Raw genomic sequence first — 22,760 nt, 5'->3', positions numbered from 1 at the left:
TATATATATATATATATATATATATATATATATATATATATATATATATATATATATATATATATATATATATATATATATATATATATATATATATATATATATATATTTTGCATTTTAATATTAACCATTAGGTAAAAAAATACAAGATTATCAATGTAATCTAGAACAGGTTGATATACAAGAGAATCATATTCAAGTAATAATCACTCAAAGGGTCTGCAATACATGTATAAAATTGGGTTTCTTATCTTGGTAACATTATTGATATGACTCACGTAATCGTTACAAATGATTTGATACAAATCGTTGGTGTGGAGACATGCTAGTAGATGTATCCTGTGTAATAAGTCTGTATAAGATTTGATCACAAAATATTTAATCTCTCTCTATAAATCCATGAATTGAGAACATTAATATTTTCAAAGGATTGTCATATGCGACTCAATTTTAATCTTGAGTGAATTATGATATTCTTTCTATAAGGACTTTTCTTTGATTTACATGAGTGAGAATGACTTTTGCAACTGATTTAATATACCTACCATTCTTAGACTTAATCAAATAGGAGCTTAGAACATAATTACATAAGAAATTCACTCACTTTCGTATTGAAAAAAGAGGAGAATGAAAATGGAATCTCGTCCTCTTAATTGGCCTGAGAGGGACTTAGTTTATAGTTGGATTATAAAAAAAATTGTTCATTAGAGAATTCGTGCTACTCAAGGGTAAGTATTTGTAATAATTTGTTTAGAAATAATTTATCCCACCGAACTTATTCATATCCCATAAACTCTTTGAGTTATTTCTTAAACATGATATTTTTATATGTCAACCACATATTGTTTAAGATTATATTAATAACATTAGATTTTGCCTATAATAGATAATGTTATATTGCAAATACAATAATCAAAATTATTATTAGTTACTAAAAAAAATAAATCATTATTTACGAGATTCTAAGACATAGTAAGGTATACTCTATGTGTATTTTAATAATGTGAGTTTCAATTAGAGAGAACCTAAAAAACTTAAATAAAAAAAATAATTAAAAAAAACATTATTTATGATGGTTAAAATTAATCTAATATTACTCTCCCGACCATAGCTTAAATCATTTTCATCTTGACATAACACGGTAGCATTTAGTCTTGAAAACTATTAATAGTTTGTCCAAATCTCTTTTCCTAAATTCTCATCTCATATCATTGTCATAATCTCAACATAATGCAGTCATATTTACGTACAAAGAAAATGATTAGTTAGATGCCAATGTGCACGATATGTGCATTTAATAAAGCACTAAATAGTTTAATTAATAATGAAAAAAAATAAGAATGAAGAATACTCAAACTGGGCTTGGAGGGGTGCGCCAGGCCCATGCTATAGTGCAACGCAAGGGCGACGCTCGAAGGCCCGGATAGCAAGCTACCTTGTTGGGCCTTCCCCCATAAGAAATTAATTTAATATCATGTGGGCCGATGGCCCACGTATCAGATATTAAACTGATAAGAACAGATACTACACTTGATCTTAGCCAAAAGGCCGAGAAAGGTATGAGTCCAAAATACAAGTCATGGGCTTTTTATATTGGTGTCTGATGCAGTACTTGGGCAACCTTTCCGATGTGGGACAATCTTTTTATGGATAATTATTTGAAAAAGTTTTATGAATTTTAAACAAAGTAATATTTTCTTTTCGTCTCAGTTGAGTAAGATGACTCTATTCTGGTTCAGTTAGCAGTTAAAATACTTTTAAATGTTACATCATTTATGCTTTATTTAATTTTTAATTTTTCTATTTTAAAAATTATCCTTATTTTTGCCCATTTTTTTTAATATCTTTGCTTAGGATAACATTTTAATTATTTGTCAAATTGCAAAAACAAAATCATATTAAAAAAATTCCAAAAATTATCACTAGAAAGTATATAACAAAAAAAAAATCTCCAAGGTGCAAGGCACAATTATTTTTTACATCTTTTTGTGTTGGTAACGAGAAATGTCACAATTTCATTCATTAGTGAGATTTCACATTGGTTGGAGAAGGGAACAAGCATTCCTTATAAGAGTGTGGAAATCTCTCTATAACAAACATGTTTTAAAACTTTGAGGGGAAGCCCAAAAGGGAAAGCACAAAAAGAACAATATCTACTAATGGTGCCACGATGGGTTTGGGCTATTACAAATAGTATCAGAGTCACAGGGCACTGAATGGTAACAATGGACCTACAGAAGCACATTTCTTGTAAGGGCGTAGAAATAAACCTTGAAGGAAAGTCCAAATAAGACAATGTCTATAGCTAGCAGTGGACTTTGTCCAAGGGAGACTAGAAGAGGGTGCTAAGTGTCGCAACCTTATTACGAAAAGAGTAGATTGCATCATCTAACACACCACACAGGGCAGACATTGAAGAGAAGACGAGACATAAGCAAGATAAGGGTAACGAATAGACAAAAGTACCAATAGGCTTGTTAAAGGGTTGGGTAGGGCCCCGAGCCTTAACTCCGAAAGTCATAGTTTTGTAGGGAATTTAGTCATGCAGTTCTAGAGTTAAGTCTGTCCATATGAAATATGAAAACTTGCCAAATTTGGTGTCAATTGGACACTAAATGGATGCTCCCTGACACTGTATGCCCATTCACCACAATCATGTTTACATTAGCGAGTTTGGAAATGCTTCAAAATGTACCGTAGATGGGACATGGTGTCAGCTCTCCACCACCCCTAGACTCTATGGCCTAAGCAAGCTACCCTGTGGCATATGCATGTGTCACAGTGAGAGCGAATGTTCTAAGATGAGAGTCTCGGGCAACTTCTTTTGAAATTAATTTTTCAAGGACAGTACCGAACAGAACGGGTGTGTCGGTATTATGCCCTAGCCCATGTATCAGAGGTTGGATTATGCACCCATTATCTAGTACGAAATCCATAAATGACATGGCATGGGCACGAGAGCACAAATGCCTCGATAGAACCCGGATGGATAGATGTTCGCGATGACCCGATGTTATGAACGACTCGTGGGCCCGTTCTTGATGGCATGATCGAGTGCGCTGCAATCGCCGACGACACCCTGTAACTTGAAATGACATCAAGACATATGGGTCATGTTAATTGGGAACCAAGATGATGTTGGACGCGACGTTACATTGAGAACCCTCGACTTTGAGTGGAGGCAAGGTCGAACCAAATTACTTAGAAGTCAAGATTTTTGGGAAATTTTCCAAGAAAATTCACTTCCAACGTACTTCCGTAATTCAAATTCTTGAAATTAGAAAGTAAATTTATATAGATAATGGATTTGATTATTATCAACGTAAAATTTATCTATTTAATAAAGTCCGGAATAAGCATTAAACGCAATAAAAGCATGAACCGTCTAAAAAAATACAGGAACAACTCAACTGGGCTAGGAGGGATGCGCCAGGCCCATGCAGTGGTGCAACGCAAGGGCGACCCTCGAAGGCCCAGATAGCAAGCTACCTTGGTGGGCCTTCTCCCATAAAAAATTAATTTAATATCATGTGGGCCGATGGCCCACGTATCAGATATTAAACTGATAAGAACAGATACTACACTTGATCTTAGCCAAAAGGCCGAGAAAGGTATGAATTGATAAGAGATCTACGGGCTCTTTTATAGTAGCGTATGGTGCAGCCTTTCAAGTCATTTCCGATGTGGGATAGCTAAAGGAAATTTTACACCTCATTTCGAGTGCTATAAATTATATAATATGATATTGTAAAAACCTATGAATTATATTAAATATTAATTGGAACATTTTAATTCTTTTAATTCTTTCTTTCAATTAAATTCAATCTTTATTATGAGTCGTTGGTAAATTTTAATACTAAAAATTTAGTTTTTATTAATACAAAATTAGTTTATATTTATTAGCTTTTAAGTCATTCTAATATAAATGTCAAACTCAAAATTATATCTTAAATATTATTGGTTCTTTAATAAATAATTAACTCGGTAGGAGGTAGTCCCGATCTTTTTAAGGATTTCAATCGGGCCTTCATATTTTCGAACTAGTCTCTGGTCCTTTCGGCTGCGAAATCTGATCTGTTCTGGTTTCAGCTTGATGAGGACTTGATCTCTTGCTCGGAATTGAAGGGGGCGACGCTTCTTGTCTGCCCACTTTTTCATATGCTTGGAAGCCTTCTCTAAATATGCCCGGGCTATATCTGTTGTCTGCTTCCATTCTCTTGTCAAGTTGTGAGCTCGGGTTTTTCCCTGCATAAGGATGATTAATAATATGGGGTAAGGCCGGTTGTCGTCCACTTACAATTTCAAAGGGACTCTTTCCCGTAGACGAGCTGGTTTGACAATTGAAGCAAAATTGGGCGACATCTAACAGTTGTATCCAATTCTTCTGGCGAGCATCGACGAAGTGACGTAAGTATTCTTCGAGCAAGCAATTGAACCGTTCTGTCTGACCATCGGTTTGGGGGTGGTAACTCGAGGAGATGTTTAAGGTTGTTCCCAAGAAGGCGAATAACTCGGTCCAGAATGTCCCAATGAATCTGCCATCCCGATCACTGATGATGCTCGACGGAATGCCCCATAACTTTACAATGTGTTTGAAAAATAGTTGAGCTGTGAGTTCGGCCGAGCATAATTTGGGAGTGGAGATGAACATCACATATTTTGAGAATCGGTCTACGATAACCAAGATAGCGTCATATTCCCCGACTTTTGGGAGGTGTGTTATGAAGTCTAGAGATACACTTTCCCAGGGTCTTGTCGGCACAGGTAGAGGTTCCAAGAGTCCTGAGACTTTGGCTTTCTCGACTTTGTCCTGTTGACAGATGAGGCACGTCTTGGTGTATTGCATGATGTCGTCTCGCATGTTTGGCCAGAAGTACCCCTTTTTTATTAGAGCGTATGTTCTTTGCCACCTAGGGTGTCCAGCCCATAAGGTATCATGACATTCCTGAATGAGCTTCTTCCTCAGTTCTCCCGTTCTTGGGACATACAATCTATTTCCTTTTGTCATCAGAAGGTCTCCCTCAACCCAAAACTGTCGTGTTTTCCCAGCTTTAGCTAGTTCGACGACGGCTTTGGTCGATGGGTCTTTATGTAAATGTTCCTTGATGATGTCGCGCATCAATCCATCGATCTTACTTGAGTGAAGATGGGCTAACATGCACAGGGCCGCATGTTCGCCCTTCCGACTCAGTGCGTCGGCTGCTTGATTACTCTTTCCTGCTTTGTGTTCGAACTTGAAGTCGAATTCAGCCAACGACTCCTGCCATCGGGCTTGTTTTGCCGTCAATTTTGGTTGATCAAAGAAGTGGCAAATGGCGCTGTTATCCGTCTTCACTACGAACTGTGATCTCAAGAGATACTATCTCCAGACTCGAAGGCAGTGGACTACTGCCAACATTTCTTTTTCGGAGACAGTGTATCTACGTTCGGCGTCATTGAGCTTTCGACTTTCGAAAGCGATGGGGTGGCCTTCCTGAATAAGGACCCCACCTAGGGCAAAGTCGGAAGCGTCTGTTTCTATTTCAAATGGCTTTGTAACATCTACCAATCCGAGGACAGGACCCCTCATCATGGTTGTTTTCAGATCTTCAAAGGCCATTTGACAATCATTTGACCACGACCAAGTGTGGTCTTTCTTCAACAGCTCTGTCAATGGGGCGGCTCGTCGTGAAAACCTTCGACGAACCGCCTATAGTAGTTGGCTAATCCTAAGAAGGACCGCAAATCGGATACGGAAGTAGGAACCTTCCATTCTTGGATAGCTTTTATCTAATCGCTATCCATACTAATCTGTCCACATTTGACGACATGTCCAAGGAAGTTGATGCATGTTTGTGCGAATGGACATTTCTCTTTCTTGACATACAGTTGATTTTGTCGTAGCTTGTCAAGCACCAGCTTCAAGTGCACTTTGTGTTCCTCTAGGGTTGTGCTGTAAACCACTATGTCGTCGAGGTATACTATGCCAAATTGATCCAAGTATTCGTAGGAAACATGGTTCATCAACGTGCAGAAAGTAGCTGGAGCGTTTGTCAAGCCAAAGGGCATTACTAGGAATTCGAAGGCCCCATATCTTGTTACGCACGTCGTCTTGGGCTCGTCCCTTTCGGCAATACGTACTTGGTAATACCCTGATCGTAAGTCCAACTTCGTGAAGTACTTGGCCCCGTGAAGTTGGTCGAACAAGTCGGATATTATCGTCACCTTGTTTAAGGCTCTATAGTCTATGCATAGACGCAACGTCTCATCCTTCTTCTTCTTGAATAGTACGGGGGCTCCGTAGGGTGCCTTTGCCGGGCGGATGAATCCCGCCTTCAGCAACTCATCTAGTTGTTTCCTTAATTCGGCTAGCTCGGGCGAAGCCATCCGGTATGCGTTTTTCGCTGGCAGTTTAACCCCGGGGATGAGTTCGATTTCGTGATCAATGCCTCGACGAGGTGGTAATGTTTGGGGTAAGCTCTCTGGCATTATGTCAGCATAGCTGTTTAGTACCTCATTGATTTCATTTGGGACAGTTTCTTCGGTGGTTGTTACTTCCATCAATGGTATGGCCATAAATGTAGGTTCCTCTCGTGCGAGTCCCCTTTTCAATTGTATGGCCGAGATCATTCGAAGATTACCTTGTTGCTTGATGCTTGCAGGTATTACTGTGGGGTTGCGGTCGGTGATCACTAAGCAGTTTGCCAGCGCCATTGGGATAACTTTGTGTTCTAGGAGGAACTCCATCCCAAGTACCACGTTAAAGTCGTCCATGCGAGCTACGACAAGATCTAGCTCTCCTGTCCAATCCCTTATTTTGAAGGGGACTCTTTTGGAAACTCCCACAATAGGCAAGGCCTCAGAGTTGACAACTTTCATTTTCCCGGGTCCTTTCCTATAGTGAGTCCTAATCTTCGGGCTTCTTGATCGGCGATGAAGTTGTGGGTCACTCCTGAATCTATCAGAGTGCTCCTATTCGGTTGGGAATTTATTGTCGCATCTACGAACATGAGCCCTTTCTCTACTATCTCCTTCGGTTCGACCTTCCGTTGGAGGGCTAACAAGAATTTAAGCGCGCCCATTCGGGGATTGTCTTGATCTTCCTTCTTGTCAAGCATAGTCTCAACCCTTGCGTCGTTGCTCTCTTGAATGGACACTTGGAGCGCAGTGAGAGAGGCCCGATGAGGACAGTAAGATACTTTGTGGGGACCTTTACACAGCATGCATTGTAAAGGCGTCGTCGGGTGGTTCCTTTGATGGTAAGGCCCTCGAGATGTCCTCGCTTGGTTGTTCTGAGGAGGTCTATCCGTCCATTCGCTTGGTCTGTCGTTACCTCCGTTCGGCATGTTGGGGCTTCCATTTCGATGACTTGGTGGTTTGTATGTCTTGCCCCCAGTGTTTGGGGCTGGTGTCATTCTTCTTTGGGATCCCGCTTCGTTCCCATAGTCTAGGAGTCTCTCGGCACAGGCCATTGTTCTCGTGTAGTTTTGTTTTGGCCCACGGCTGTAACCCATTTATAAAGAAGAACACCTTGTCCTTCTCTGATGTGCCCCTGATATCTAGCATCAGGGTTGAGAACTGTCTGACATAGTCTCGTATGCCTCCAGTGTGTTTCAGGGCTACTAGTTTTTCCATTGCTAAATGTCCTGCGTTTTCGGGGAGGAACTGGTCCCTCAACTCTTTCTTAAGGTCCTCCCACGAGTCAATGGTGCACAATCCATCCTCGATGTCTTGCACCTTCGTACGCCACCACAGTTTGGCGTCGTCTATGAGATACATCGAGGCTACGGTCACCTTCTTGTCGTCAGTACAAGCCGTTGTGGCTTTGAAGTACTGTTCGACATCAAAGATGAAATTTTCCAACTCTTTGGCGTCCTGATTCCCTTTAAAGGCTCTAGGATCTGGGAAACTTAGTTTGTTGGACCCTGTATTAGTTTGCCCAGCCGTGACGTTCTCCACGGCTTTCATGGTCACTTCAATTCGAGTGCCCATGGAGGCCATCTTTTCTTGGATGTCGTCGATTGTTGTTCTGAATTCATCAGCTAATCCATTGAACAAGCTCATCATTGTATTTTGTAGCACGTCGAACTCTTCGCCACGTCCCTCGTGCGCGACAGAGCTATCTGGACTACCAGACGATTTTGGGCTGCTCGTAGGAGCAACTCTTTCTTCGAGCGAGGTCACTCGAAACATCAATTCTGCGATTGGCAACCCATCCAGGCGGTTGTCCATTGCGTCGATTCCTACGACTTTCTCACTCAATTCGGTCACCCGTGCTTCTAGGAAGCGGAGGGTGTCAAGGACTTCTTTGAGGAACAACATTTCCTCCTCTATTAGCATAAGTCGGTCGGCTTGTGCTTTGGGTGTCGACTTTGTCGCCGACATGGTTTCAGTCTTTACTGTGTCACGGAGCTAACAAAGCTCTGATACCACTTGACACAATCGCACTTTTAAAGGCAGCAGACTAGCGATTGTGCGGCACTCACTTTCCAACGACAAGTGAGCTAAGCCAATTTGTTCTTGCGTCGCCTACGGCCAAGCGACGTATGATCGAGCCTCTAGCCTCGGTTTTGAAAGAAGGTTTTAGAAAACGAGGGTAGAGAGAGATTTTAGAAAGAGATTTTTGAAAGAGACGTTATATAAGCAAGCAAGAGATAACAACGGCTTAGCATATATAACCTTGGGTAGGGAGAAGTTGACAACTAGTCATATCCCCCTATAGTAGGCATTTCATGTCTAGGCCTGGCCTAGACATGATATTTTTGAGGCGTCATACACCCTAGAACTACAAAAGTAAAAACACTAGAATGAAAAAACATGACAAGGGTTTGGCTTGCCATAAGCATGCTAGGCAACACGCAACACGCCCATGATCGTGACACAACGCAAGGGCAACGCTCGAAGGCCCAAATGGCCCAAATAGCAAGCTACCTTGGTGGGCCTCATGCAGTAGTGAAACAAGTGCGACGCTCGAAGGCCCATATAGCCTATACCTTGGTGGGTCTTCTCCCATCAGAAGTATCATTTCAACTGGGCTTGAAGGGATGCGCCAGGCCCATGCAGTAGTGCAACGCAAGGGCGACGCTCGAAGGCCCAGATAGCAAGCTACCTTGGTGGGCCTTCTCCCATAAAAAATTAATTTAATATCATGTGGGCCGATGGCCCACGTATCAGATATTAAACTGATAAGAACAGATACTACACTTGATCTTAGCCAAAAGGCCGAGAAAGGTATGAATTGATAAGAGATCTACGGGCTCTTTTATAGTAGCGTATGGTGCAGCCTTTCAAGTCATTTCCGATGTGGGATAGCTAAAGGAAATTTTACACCTCATTTCGAGTGCTATAAATTATATAATATGATATTGTAAAAACCTATGAATTATATTAAATATTAATTGGAACATTTTAATTCTTTTAATTCTTTCTTTCAATTAAATTCAATCTTTATTATGAGTCGTTGGTAAATTTTAATACTAAAAATTTAGTTTTTATTAATACAAAATTAGTTTATATTTATTAGCTTTTAAGTCATTCTAATTTGACAAAATTATATCTTAAATATTATTGGTTCTTTAATAAATAATTAATTTATGATCCAACAATAATCATCTATTTTCTCTATAAATAAATTTTAATTCTATGGGTGAAATTATATTCACAATTCCTAATTTGAAAAATGCTCAAAATAGTAGGCTTATTGAAACCCAAAAAATGTCATTCTCACTCACGCAAATTGTAACAACCCTAATTTTTTTAGGGAAATAGGGCCGCTACCATATGCCTGATATAATCTCTTTATGCAGAAATATTCATTTAAAATAATTCATAAAACGATGTTATGAACTTATATGTTTGCGTAAGAGTCTTAAAATAAAACAACAAAGAATGTTCAATGTAAAATAAAATAAAACCAAAGAAAAAACTAAAAAATTATACCCTAGATTGACTTAATATCTACAAAATAAAATATAACTACCCTGATACGGTTTCATGGTCTTTAACGCGATGCCGCCGTCAACCGTACGGGGTGTCTTGCTTTTACTTAAAATATAAGAGTAGCACAAGACTTACCATTTTAAGAAATATTCAGCAAGTGACCCACTATTGAAATCTAGGACACACATGAATAAGATCTATAATTTAGAACCGTATTCTCTTAGATGACTTTTTCAGTCCGGACAAATTGGATGTATATTTATTTCTCAACACACGATCCACACAGGCTCGCACACCCCTTTAGCCTGCTGATCGGGCTAGCATCTCTGGTGTTGTTGCTGGACACTCAAAAGGAGTAGCGACTGTCATAGAACCATGACAAACATGGTAATCATTTTTTTCATAACGTACACGTCCGTACTCATCACAAAGGGTAAGCATCTCGATGTACATGAACATACATTTACATATGAGGTTCCAACATTTTCGATTGTAAATAAATCAGGCAAGAGAACCCTCATTCATTTCTCACCTATTATACACGGTAATATGCATACGTAAAACCATACAAAATTATTTCTTTCATAGTGTAGCTTTTAAAACATATCTTAGGGGTGGTTCATCATAAATCTCCTTATCTCAAAGCATTTCATAGCATGTCTTGATATATCGTAGTCCAACATAATCCTATCACAGTGTATTACGACATTTCATAGCATATCATAATTCGTCATGGAAAACATGAGATATGTTTATATTCTAATCTATGAAATGCTTTAAATCCTTTCAATAAAGAATTTCTTTTCAATAAAGAATTTCTAGACCCTAACAATTGAAGTCGTTTTTCGGGTCGTGGGTTGCACGGTAACTGTGGGTCGTGGGTTGCGTTTTCAGGCTGAGCGTGTCTGGTGGGGTGCAGGTGGGAACGCCCGAATCCGGATCCGAGGAGGGTCTGCGGAGCCTTTCTTCTCAGCCCGATTGTTCCATTCGTTTTCAACCGTCGTTTAGGTAAAAGAAAGACCCTTCCACCCTAAAATTCCTCTCCTTATCGGCCCCACCACTATTTTTCACACAGCGCCCGCACTCAAAGAACCTCAAATTTAAGAATAAATTTATAAAAAATTAATTATTAAACTGGGCTTGGAGGGGTGCGCCAGGCCCATGCTATAGTGCAACGCAAGGGCGACGCTCAAAGGCCCGGATAGCAAGCTACCTTGTTGGGCCTTCCCCCATAAGAAATTAATTTAATATCATGTGGGCCGATGGCCCACGTATCAGATATTAAACTGATAAGAACAGATACTACACTTGATCTTAGCCAAAAGGCCGAGAAAGGTATGACTAATAAAATCATCTTGGGCGTGTTTTATATTGGCGGATGATGCATCCATTCTCAATCACTTACGATGTGGGACTACTAAGTACTTGGATAGCCCTTAGATCAGTATTTTTCTTTATAAAATAATTTTTATTTTAATTAAAAATCTCTTTTTTTATTTTTATGGCAATATAAATTTAATTTAGTAAATTATGCACTAGTTATAAAAGCCTTTAGATGGAGTATAAGTCATTTATTCAAATTTAGTTTTAAATTTTTAAATTTTATTTTATTTCTTAACAAATTCTTGTTTTCACATTTATTATAAAGTTTAGAATTGCTAGTCAAAGTTACAAAAATAAATATAAGTTCTTTTATAAAAAATATATTTATTTTTTTATTTATTATTTTTTAAAACTTGGCTCCGTGTTTAAAGATATTCTTAAAAAACTATATAACATAAAAATATTCCTAACTAGAAATAGTATTTATAATCATAATTTTTTTTTAAAAAAAAAAATAGGATTAAAAGATTTTTCTATTTTTCTTTAAAGGTATCATTTTTAGTGGGTGGGCTATGCCAAATATAAAGTTAATGAAACCAGCATTAGAAATTGTGATATAACCTCTAGACAAACACGACTCTCCACAATGGTGTGATATTATTCACTTTGACCATAAGCTCTTGTGGTTTTGCTTTGGGATTCCCCAAAAGACCTCATACCAATGGAGATAGTATTCCTTGATTATAAACCCATAATCATTTCCTAAATTAGCCGATGTGGGACTTTCATCATCCAACACTAACAATGAAAAAAAATTATATTAATCTTATTAGGTTATTACTCGATCATAATCAAATTCATCTAACATAATAAATTTAAAGGTTTAAGAAAATATATGGTTGATATGTTGAAGGTAAGATCTCACATTGGTTGGAGGGAAAAATTAAACACCATTTATAAGGGTGTGGAAACTTCTACCGAGCATACGAGTTTTAAAAATCTGGAGAGGAAGCCTAAAAGGGAAACCCAAAGAGAATAATTCCAAATTAACTTTAATATTCATAACACAACGATGAATAGGTTTTAAACTTAATTTTTTGAATGGATAAAACATCATAAATGAAATTGGATGACGTGAAGCTGATTCTATAAACATTTCACCAAAGCAAGCCTATGAGCATCAAGTTGAACTTAAAATTGTTAGTGAGTTAATTATCGGAAGGCTTACGGGATAGGTTGGATGAATTTAATTGATGCAGGATAGCATATAATTTGTACTAATGGTTTGATTATGTTTTTTACATCAATATGATCCTGATTATGTCCTATGAAGCACTTGATGTACCATATACGATAAGCATGAATGAGATGATCGTGGACTACTTTATTGTTCGTGTTTCATTTCTTTTCATTGTTTTTTGGCAACATGATCGTGCACAAACCCATAGTCAGGTCTTGGGGGTACGTTATCGAACTTGCCTAGTAGGTTCATGCGCACCTGTGTAGACCATTTGTAGAGGAGCACTATACATCTAACCCTACTAAAAAAGGAAAGTGAAGACCAATGAATAGTAATAAATATTAGGTCTCATTCGTCATCAAACATGTTGTATGTGGTTGCGTTTCCAACCCAAACAATAGTTTACCTACGAATAAGTTTAAATAATCATCCTATTCTTAACATTTTTTAGCACGTAAAGACAACAACTACATGAAATGTAACCAACCAAAATGATATTTTAATATTTTTTGTTATTTAATTGGGTTCGTTTAGGGCGTCACTCTTGTCATTTACCCAACCTAACCCAACCAAACTATAAAATGTGAAGGTTCAAGCTCGATCCAAGCCCAAGCTCAACAAAATTAGGACAATATTTAGGTCGAGATCGGGCCATCCAACTTCAAATAGTCAAACTCGTGACCCAATCCACGAAATTAACTCATTAAATCAAAACTTGGGTTAACTCATAGTTCTTTGAATATTAATTATTTAACTGTTTATCGATACAAGTTTTATATTTTTAATTAAATATTATTAGAATTATTGAGTTTTTTTTATTTTTAATTCTCGTAGTTTTATTATAATCTAATAAGTTAATATTCCAAAGTTTTATTTGTTATTTTTATTATTTACGTATTCCAACGTAAAGTAACCAATGAAATTCTCGTAGTTTTATGACTCATTGGTTTAAAGTGTAGTTTTATGACCTATTAGTTTAAAGTATTTGTAATGACTCATGCTTAGGATTGGAATTAGCATTCACCTGCATCTCATGGGACATAGTCCAATTTCACTTCTAAAATTCAAAACTATCCCCACAGACTCATTCTTTCCTTACTCACCCGCATTTTAGCAAAATTTTTAAGAGATCACTAAATATAGAATTGCTTCAAACAAAACACGTTTAACCATTTTGATTCTTATAATTGAACCACTTAAAAGAAGAGGGTACCTTCTTTGTATAGATAATAGTTTTTAAGTATTTTTTAGTCTTCCTATTCTCGGGATCGCTCTAACTCAAATGGGATCTTCTCTAACTCAAATGGGATCTCGGTTTATTTATATACTCATTCTTTACTTAAGTGTCACATTATCGATCTTGAATTTACATCTTACCCTAAAAAACATTTATTGTAATTTCCTTCCAATTAGCTTAAATATCAAATAAATATTTGATAAAAGGGAAATAATTATAAAAGAAGCTAAGAAAGAAATAATTGATTACAAGTCTATGCTTAGAATTTCAGTAATGACCGAACATAAAAAATTATAAATTAAAGATGATAAAAGGAATAAAACTTTAATGTCCCACATCGAAAAATGCCATATTGTACTCCTTATACAAAACAAAATCTTCCATTCTAAAGTTAAAGGTTGGAGAAGTTGAAGCACATCACAATCCCATGCTCCCCCTTATCTTAACCAATCAATTTAATTATTATAATTTATTTATATTTTTCTAATATTCTTTTAACTTTAAAGGGAACATGTGGAATATTTTCCATCCATGGTGTTTTAGTGTCATTGTTGAACACGAAATATAAAGAATATTAAATTAAATGGTAAAAAACACGAGCACTCTAGTTGTACTACGAGACTCACACCTCGGGTAGTGCAGTTGAGTCAGATTAGGCTGAGGAGTCGACCTCGAATAGAAAAAGGAAAAGATGACAACATTATAGAAGACTAAATTGTCAAATTTCTGACGGCGCTCGAGAGAACCTAAAGATATACTTGTTCTTTCCGCTTTTTTTTATAGTGTTCCTAATCATTTTGATCCTTGATAGTGGCATCGGATATCTCTTCAAGAGAATATATGTTTATAAATTACATAATTGATTATGGATTCTTTCGAAAAAAACTAGAGAACGAGGTTGTGACAATATACAAATACTTAAATTCATTATATAATGAGAAAATGGTATTGAAAAAGAATTTGATTTGAATAGAAAGAAAAGTGAGGTACCTCGACACGCTTGCATATTGACATGGTCGCGCTATTTACTTTTTGCTTTAAATTATATTACTTACTTTACGTTTTTAAGAGTGAATATTATTCCCGCATACGAGCACGAGTCTTTTCAACATGTTTTATCTTGACTCACATGCTTCTTAGGAAAATTTCTAAGAGGTAACGCATCATAGGATTACTCTAAATAAAGTGTCTCAATTGCACTTTTATTGACAATGAATTGGCGATTGTGCGACACTTGTTCTAACCCTACGAGCAAGCCATCTGTATACATGACCCACAAAATCGACGTATCAGCGGAACATAAAACTCAACTTTTTTCTATATAGATATATACGTGTACATGCATATTGTACACATGCATAACTCGATAGGTTAAGAAAATGGCTTGGCATATATATATATATAAAAATACCTTAGCGGTAAGGACCCATGTTCACTTTCGTTCGTCGCATGATCACATCTCATTATTTATTCCTCTATTTCAGATTGGATAAAGTTCGGTTGTTGAGTTGACTTTTAAATTATTTTAAAAACAAAATCCTACTCCCTCCACAATCCATATTACATTAATAACTAAATTTTCATAAAGTTCAAATATCATATATTTACAATTCACAGAGCATCACTAATATTGGTTACAAACGTTAAAAATTCTTCATTTTTAAAGAAAGGATAGGTTTCGAGTTTGTCAGATTAACCTAACAAAAAAAATAATCTCGCAAACCGAACCAAATTGTAGAGATAGGTAATTCGAATTAGACGTATTGAAATATATTTTATATAGTTGTAATCATGACTTTATATTTGATATATTTTATCTTATCTTCCGAATTTGGCTAATATAATATTTTCTCTTATTTTTAAGGACTTTTGATACGACCGATGTTTCTCGGACTTTTGATCCCACCTATGCTTCTCGAGCTTTCAATCTCACTTATGTTTCTCATTCTTAACATGGTATCAGAGTATCATTCTTAACAAGACGAAATATCAGATCATATCAACGTGACAAAAATATAATCCTATCCTACAAAAATTCATCATAACTTAGCAATTTACACCTTATAGCTTATAAACCGTCCCTAACTTCATTTTATTGATCTACATAATAATAATAATAAAAATATAAAATTTAAAGTTGAGAAACTAAATTATTAGATATCAGGTTTGACGACTAGATTGTTAAAAAAAATTAAGACGATTTAAAATTGGTTTAGGGACTAAATTGTTATTTTCATGAAAGTTAGAGGACCGATTTTGTAATAGCCCATACTTACCACTAACAAATATTGTCCGTTTTGACTTGTTACGTATTGTGTCAGCTTCATGGTTTTAAAATGCGTCTACTAAGGAGAAGTTTTCACACCCTTAAGTAAGGTTTTGTTCCCCTCTCCAACCGGACCTCACAATTCATCCTCCCTTGGGAGCCTAGCATCCTTGCTGGCATACTGTCTGGTGTTTCTGATACCATTTCTAACAATCTAAACTCACCGCTAGCAAATATTGTCCGCTTCGACTCGTTACGTATCATTGTCAGCTTCACAATTTGAAAACGTGTCTACTAAAGAGAGATTTCCACACCTTTATAATTAATGTTTTGTTTTCCCATAACTTCTTTATTTCATTCGATTATTTTTATAATTATATTTTATCAATAATGTTAATTTTTTAAAGTTCATATATTCAAATCTTTCGATTCCTTAATTGAGTTGATCTCGACAAAAAAAAAAAAAAAAAAAAAATTACTAAAAAATATAGATGATTTAATAAGAGAATATGGGATTAATTTAGGGTGTGTTACCTAAGCAATACAACTCGTAGAGAATAGAGCGAAAGGGACAGGGTATCTTAGAGAGAGAGCTTTCTTGTGGGGCCTAACCAAACACACATTTTTTTTTTATGCCCAATTCCAAGCACTTGCAATTCTTTTGGTGGCCTTTTCTTTTCTCTTTGGTTCCTTTTCTCTTTGTTTCTCTGTTAAAGTTCGGTTTAAACCCCTTTATCTTGTCGGTGCATTGGCTTAATCTGCCTTCATTTATGCTTTTTTTTGCAACTGGATCTACTCCGTCCTCTATCTCCATTCAAATATAGTTCATTCAAATATAGTTTGGTGGATAAGACACTAATTATCTTTAATTATCATCTCAAAGATCAACCGTTCAATTCATTACCTTGTAATTGTGGAACTCAAAAAATAAATCACTTATTAACCTGTCCCAATCGAACACTTACGAGGGCTTTTTTGACTTTTGCCCCTCAAAAGGATAAATTAAACACTTAAAGGCCATAAAATAGTGTGTGCTTATTGTATTGCCAATTTCACAAGGGGGAAAATGGAAAGTTTTAAAACAAAGGTAGATTTTTAAAAGCACAGCCTCAATCAACAAGATTCTCTAAATTTGAAATAAAGAAAAGTTAGATTTTTAACTTTGATCCTTATCCTTTAGTTATAATTTCAATTTGAACCCTATTTATGCTTTCATTCAAAATTTGATGATCTCTAACCTCTTAGTGACAAAAGATTAGAATATCTGACCTCTAACCTCTCGGTCAATGACATGTGCCCATAGAAAATGAACTATGCTTAAGCTGACAATAGCTAGAGTTTCCTAATAAAAAGAAACATAATTTCAAGTCAAGTTTTGAGTTACTTTGAGAGATTACAAGTTCAAATTTCTCGATCCACTTTTGTATAATATTCTATAAACAAAAGTGATAGTAAACACTAAAAAGAAGTAGCTTTTTACACAAAATGTACAAAGCAAATTAAAATAAGAATCGTCGTGGTTGGAATAGTTTGGCAAGCCATTATCCCACAAGAGAGAAAAGGGTACGAGGCATTTACAAACTCAACCTCATCAACGTGCCCAAACCCTAAATTCGACCCAAGTCCAATTTAGGCTCGATCTAAGTTCGAATCAAGCAATCGTCGAACATAGTGCATGTTGAGAAAGTGTGAATGTTGCAAGAGAAGAAAGATCACGAGAAACCAACACTATATAGAGAGAGAGAGATTGTGAGAGGGACAAAAAAAATGAGAAAGGAGAACCGTGAGGGACACTTTAACATCCCACGTCCACCGTTTTGGCCTATTACATATCGTCGTCAATCTCACAATTTTAAGACGTGTCTATTAGTGAGAGGTTTCCACACCATTATAAGGAATGATTCGCTCCCCCTGTCCAACTAATGTGAAATCTCACCATCCACTCCCCTTGTGTACCAGTGACCTCGCTGGCACACCAACCGGTGTATAACTCTAATACCATTTTTAACAGCCTAAGCCCACCGCTAGCAAATATTGTCCGCTTTAAGCCTGTTACATATCACCCCGTCAGCCTCACGATTTTAAAACGTGTCTGCTAAGAAAAGATTTCCACACCTTTATAAAAAATGCTTTGTTCCCCTCTCCAACCAATGCGGTATATGTTCTATGGGTTGCACAACTATGTCTTTGAGTTCTAAGGAGACAAGAACCAAAGTCCGATGGATGAACAATTGCCCTGCGGTTAAAGCGTGATTAATGGCTCCATGACCTTCAATCCTGCAGTCGTAGAGAATCGTTCTTAGCAGACTATGTTCTGTTGGGATGGTCACATGGCGGTCTGACCAACTTAAATACTTTTTATTGTGAGATCCCACATCGATAACTGGACTAACTGCGAGGTAACTTTCACTACAACTACTATTTCTGCACGTTTTATATCTGAATTTGTGTGAGCTTAATGGGTGATCAAGGCAAATCAATGAGTTGTCCTATTAATAAGAGCGTTTGCAACCACATTTGCTCCACCCGAATGGTATAATATCTTATCGTCATAATCATTTACCAATTTCAACCATATACGTTACTTCATGCTCAAACTTAAACTTTTATAGGGGAAGAAGTATTTCAGGCTCTTATAGTTTATGACAACCTTGTTATGTTGCATCAACTATTGTTCTTGATTCTAGATCATGTGTCGTGTAATTGCATTCATAGTCTTTCAACTATATGCTGAAGCATAGGTGACGACCTTGTCATGGCATCAACACACAATCTAACTCCTCAGACGAATCACTATAAACAACAAAACCTCTAGCTGCGTCAGATGCTGCAATATTTTCTTGAGTGCCTAAAAGTTCTTCTCGCAAGTTCCATTTTCTAGTCAACTAAGTACAGGGTATAGCTATCTTGGAGAAATCTTGAACAAACCGATAATAGTAACCTACCAACCCTAAGAAACTAGGCACCTCAAAGATAGTGGTCAACGAGGCCATTTGATCCTCACCTCTACTTTTGAAGGCTCTACTAATACTTCGCTCTCTAATACCACATTCCAAAAGGACTCTTGTTGAAGCCAAAACTCACATTTTGAAAATTTAGCATATAAAATATTCGCCTTAAGAGTAGTCAACACTCTATCCATACGCTCTTTGTGTTCCTTATCTAACTTGGAATAGATTAAAATATCATCAATAAACACGTTCATGAAGGTGCTCATAAACTTTTTGAACACCCTATCCATTGGGTCCATAAAAATTGCATGAACATTCGTAATATTCTAAAAACAAGAGTGATGGCAAGCATAGAAATTAAAATGAAATAACTTTAACTACAAATATAATTTACCCATAAGGAAAGGGTAAAAAAAACTCTTCACTTCAAAATGCTTTCAGTGGTTTGCATAGTTTTGTCAAGTTATTGTCCCACTCGAGAAAGACTATGGCCTATTTGTAAACAACTCAGCCTCACCAACGAGCCTATAGCCTAAGGTCACTCAAATTCAGCTCATACTCGGTCCAAAATCAGTCCAAAATCAAAGTTTGACCCGCCCGACCCAACCCAATTCATTTATTTATTAGACTAGATACGTAGCCCAACCCAACCAACTCAATTCATTGGATTAGGTATAGAGCGTTATTTAAAGATTATGCAAGTCCATGTGTCAACCCGTTTACATCGTATTTGAATCGGTCCACCAAGCTAGTCCAAGATATTTATCATTGAGCCAACCCAAAATATGTATGTGTATATAGCTTTGTAATATAGATGTTATAGATTTTAGTTAATATAAAATCTTTAAAACAAAATACTAAATGATATTTTGTATGTGTAAAATCAATAATTATGATTATCACGTAGGATAAATATATTTAAATAAATAATTAATATTGAATAGGTTAAAACAATGAGGTAGCCTAGACTCGACCCAAACTAGGATCAAATGATTCAAGTTTAAAGATGGGACATGCACATGGCTATCCAAGGTCGAGTCTATCCAATTCAAACCTAAATAGTGCATCAAACTTGCTAAACTTAGTCTTGAATCGAGCTAGAACCTTCACTTTAAAACCGAATTGAGTCTAGCGGGTGGAGATGGGAAAAGAAGCACACTAGTGCACGCGCACAACCACTGTTTTTTTTTTTTCCCTCTTCATTCATTACTTGTTAATCAATCTATTTTGGCGAGGAAAAATAGGGAGAAAAATAAACATGAAAATCAGTTTGGACAGATGGGAAAGTTTAAAAAACATAAAATAAAAGGATTTTTTAAAAAATGATGAAAGATAGTAATCTCTCGAGAAAAGGTAATACCAATACCAATTCCAATTCCAATTCCAACCCCACGAGAAGAGAAGAATAATAAGGGCAACAGGGCGTGTCTATGTTGGACTGATTCCTTTCAATCGCATCTCTCTCTCTCTCTCTCTCTCTATCTTTACCTTTCTTTATTTCCCCATCCCTATATATATCACACGTAACCAGAGGAGGGAGAAAAAGGAAGAGATTTGTAATTACCATTCAAAATAAAAACAAATTTTGTTGTTTTACAGGTAAAGGAAAGCATCATAAAACCAAACCAGGAAGAAAAAGTAGGTGAAAAAGATGGTGAGGAAGGCAAGAATGGTGAAGATTAGGACATGAATTCATTATCTTTCTCTCTCTCCTATTCAACAGTTCGTCTAGTCTAAACACTTGAGCATCTTCCTTGTCTTTCATGCTTCTCTTATGCTACCTTTCATTATTGTTATTATTATTGCTATCTATCATCATCCTTCATTCCCAATCTCCATAAACACGCCCAATTTCTTCAAACAATTCCTCCTTTCTCCATGGCTGTTCAAGCTCAATATCCTTCAAATGTTTTGCTCTTAAATAGGTATACCCGTTCTCTTTTGCCTCTAATCTCTATTTCTCTACTTACTGTTGATTCCTAATGGTTTTGGATTTTGGATTTTGGATTTTGGATTTTGGTTTGTTTTAGAAATGGTCAAGAAGCGCATGATTATTCATTGCAGATACAACCAGGAGGTTTTCTTGACCAGACTCATATGGTGTTCAACAACAATATAGGTGAGATTTTTGTGCATTGTGTTTGATCTATTCTGTTTATAAACGCTGAAAGTATTTCTATCAATTGAGTTGTGAAGACGACGTACCTTTGAGGATTCGATTCATCAGTCCGGTTTGTGATGAAAGCAGGAAACAATTCTCGGAAGAGAGGAAGAGAAATGGCGACTTCCACAGCAACCTTCGCGACTCCAATCGATCTCTCTGCGATACAGCAGCCTCGTCCTCCTCTTCTTGTTGATCTCGCCAAGCTTCACAATCACCAAAACAATGTCGTCTCCACCGGTCTCCGATTGTCCTCCGGTAATCATCAACAGAATCAACCGCTGCAACAGCAACAGCAGCAGCAGCAACAACAACAACAACATAATCATAACCACAATCTCGTTCGTCAATCATCATCGGCTTTCATATCGCTATTAACAGACGATTTCGCCTCAAATTTCAAACGGCAACAAGACGAAATAGATCAATTCCTTCAAGCACAGGTGCTAATTCACTCTCCCTAACACAGGAAACGAGTTTCATCTTTCGTCTTGATTTTTTCTTTTTTTTTCTCAATGAACTCCGGTTTCATTTCAAAACAGGAAGAGCAACTACGGCTCACCTTGGCAGATAAAAGACAGAGACACTACCGTGCACTTCTGGATGCAGTAGAGGAATCGGTAGCGAGAAGGTTAAGAGAGAAAGAGGCGGAGGTCGAGAAGGCCACGCGCCGAAACGCCGAGTTGGAAGCACGCGCCGCCCAGCTTAGTGTCGAGGCGCAGGTCTGGCAGGCGAAGGCTAGGGCACAGGAAGCCACCGCTCTAGCTCTCCAGGCACAACTGAAACAGGCGATGTCTGGCGGATGCGACGGAGGAGACGGCGGCACGGCCGGCGCCGAAGGACAAACCGACGACGCCGAGTCGGCTTATATCGACCCGGACCGAGTCAGGATTTTGGGACCGAGTTGCAAAGCGTGTAGAAAGCGGTTGGCGTCGGTGTTGCTTCTGCCCTGCCGTCATCTCTGCCTCTGTACAGTCTGCGACCAAGTGGCTCAGACTTGCCCGTTATGCCCTTCCAAGCGAAGTTCCAGCGTAGAGGTCTATCTCTCCTAAGGCCCAAACCCACGGCCCAATTAAGTTTCTCCAGGCCCAGGAACCGACCCGGAAAGTTCAGTTACCGGGTTTTTTTTTTTTTTTTTTGCTTTTTTTCCGATAAAATTTTAAAAGAAGTAATAAAAGAATTTACATTTACTTTCTTTTTTTATTATTGTTAGAAATATTCTGATAGACCAAACCAGACTATTTCTTTTTCTTTTCCTTTTTTTTTTTTTTTTAAATATAGAATTTCATTTATTTATTTGTTAATTGTTTGAATAATAGAGACGCCAATTTTATTAACTTTTTTAGGCCACGTTTTTCTTTTTTTAACTTTTTTTTTTTTCTTTTCAAGTTTCTGTTATAATGGAGATGGAGAGATATAATTTTTTTAATATACTTTTTCAAATGTTTTTAAAAAATCATGATAGTTCCCCTATTTTTATATTTTAATTTCCACTAATATTTAAATAAGTTTGTTTTTTTTTAATGAAAAATCGTCTTACGCAAAAGTGTCCATTTTACTCACATGGTCGGAGGCCCACTTCGAACGGAGAGAGAAATTTCATCTTGGACGGAAAATGGAAGAGAGAGTATGGAACATTTTTTTCCTTAAATAAATGGGGAATC

General features: G+C 37.0%; 1 protein-coding gene, 1 long non-coding RNA gene and 4 other non-coding genes across 7 annotated transcripts; 1 reads left to right on the top strand and 5 right to left on the bottom strand.

The window, feature by feature from the left end:
- Positions 1-1,365: 1,365 nt before the first annotated feature.
- Positions 1,366-1,561, bottom strand: LOC111471831. Its single transcript, XR_002715268.1, has one exon. It is a non-coding gene; the product is annotated as a U2 spliceosomal RNA (small nuclear RNA).
- A 1,858-nt stretch (positions 1,562-3,419) lies between these two features.
- Positions 3,420-3,615, bottom strand: LOC111471828. The gene has a single exon (XR_002715265.1). It is a non-coding gene; the product is annotated as a U2 spliceosomal RNA (small nuclear RNA).
- A 5,403-nt stretch (positions 3,616-9,018) lies between these two features.
- On the bottom strand, positions 9,019-9,214 carry LOC111471825. The gene has a single exon (XR_002715261.1). It is a non-coding gene; the product is annotated as a U2 spliceosomal RNA (small nuclear RNA).
- A 1,847-nt stretch (positions 9,215-11,061) lies between these two features.
- Positions 11,062-11,257, bottom strand: LOC111471827. The gene has a single exon (XR_002715264.1). It is a non-coding gene; the product is annotated as a U2 spliceosomal RNA (small nuclear RNA).
- An 8,117-nt stretch (positions 11,258-19,374) lies between these two features.
- On the bottom strand, positions 19,375-21,771 carry LOC111471821. Of its 2 annotated transcripts, XR_002715258.1 has the most exons (3): positions 21,659-21,771; positions 20,296-21,377; positions 19,375-20,157 (listed from the first exon to the last, which is right to left on the bottom strand). It is a non-coding gene; the product is annotated as an uncharacterized LOC111471821 (long non-coding RNA). The 2 variants fall into 2 exon arrangements; XR_002715257.1 differs by having other exon boundaries at positions 19,375-21,377.
- LOC111471820 (BOI-related E3 ubiquitin-protein ligase 1-like) lies at positions 20,772-22,261 on the top strand. The gene is made up of 4 exons (XM_023117496.1): positions 20,772-20,860; positions 20,966-21,054; positions 21,184-21,539; positions 21,639-22,261. The coding sequence occupies exons 1-4, from the start codon at positions 20,814-20,816 to the stop codon at positions 22,146-22,148; spliced, it is 1,002 nt and encodes a 333-aa protein (XP_022973264.1). The 5' UTR covers positions 20,772-20,813; the 3' UTR covers positions 22,149-22,261.
- Positions 22,262-22,760: the final 499 nt, after the last annotated feature.

The sequence above is a fragment of the Cucurbita maxima genome, unplaced genomic scaffold (genome assembly GCF_002738345.1).
Source record: "Cucurbita maxima cultivar Rimu unplaced genomic scaffold, Cmax_1.0 Cma_Scf00058, whole genome shotgun sequence".
Classification (NCBI taxonomy): Eukaryota; Viridiplantae; Streptophyta; class Magnoliopsida; order Cucurbitales; family Cucurbitaceae; genus Cucurbita; species Cucurbita maxima.
Note: the sequence above shows the minus strand (reverse complement) of the source record. Positions and strands in the feature narration are given on the sequence as shown.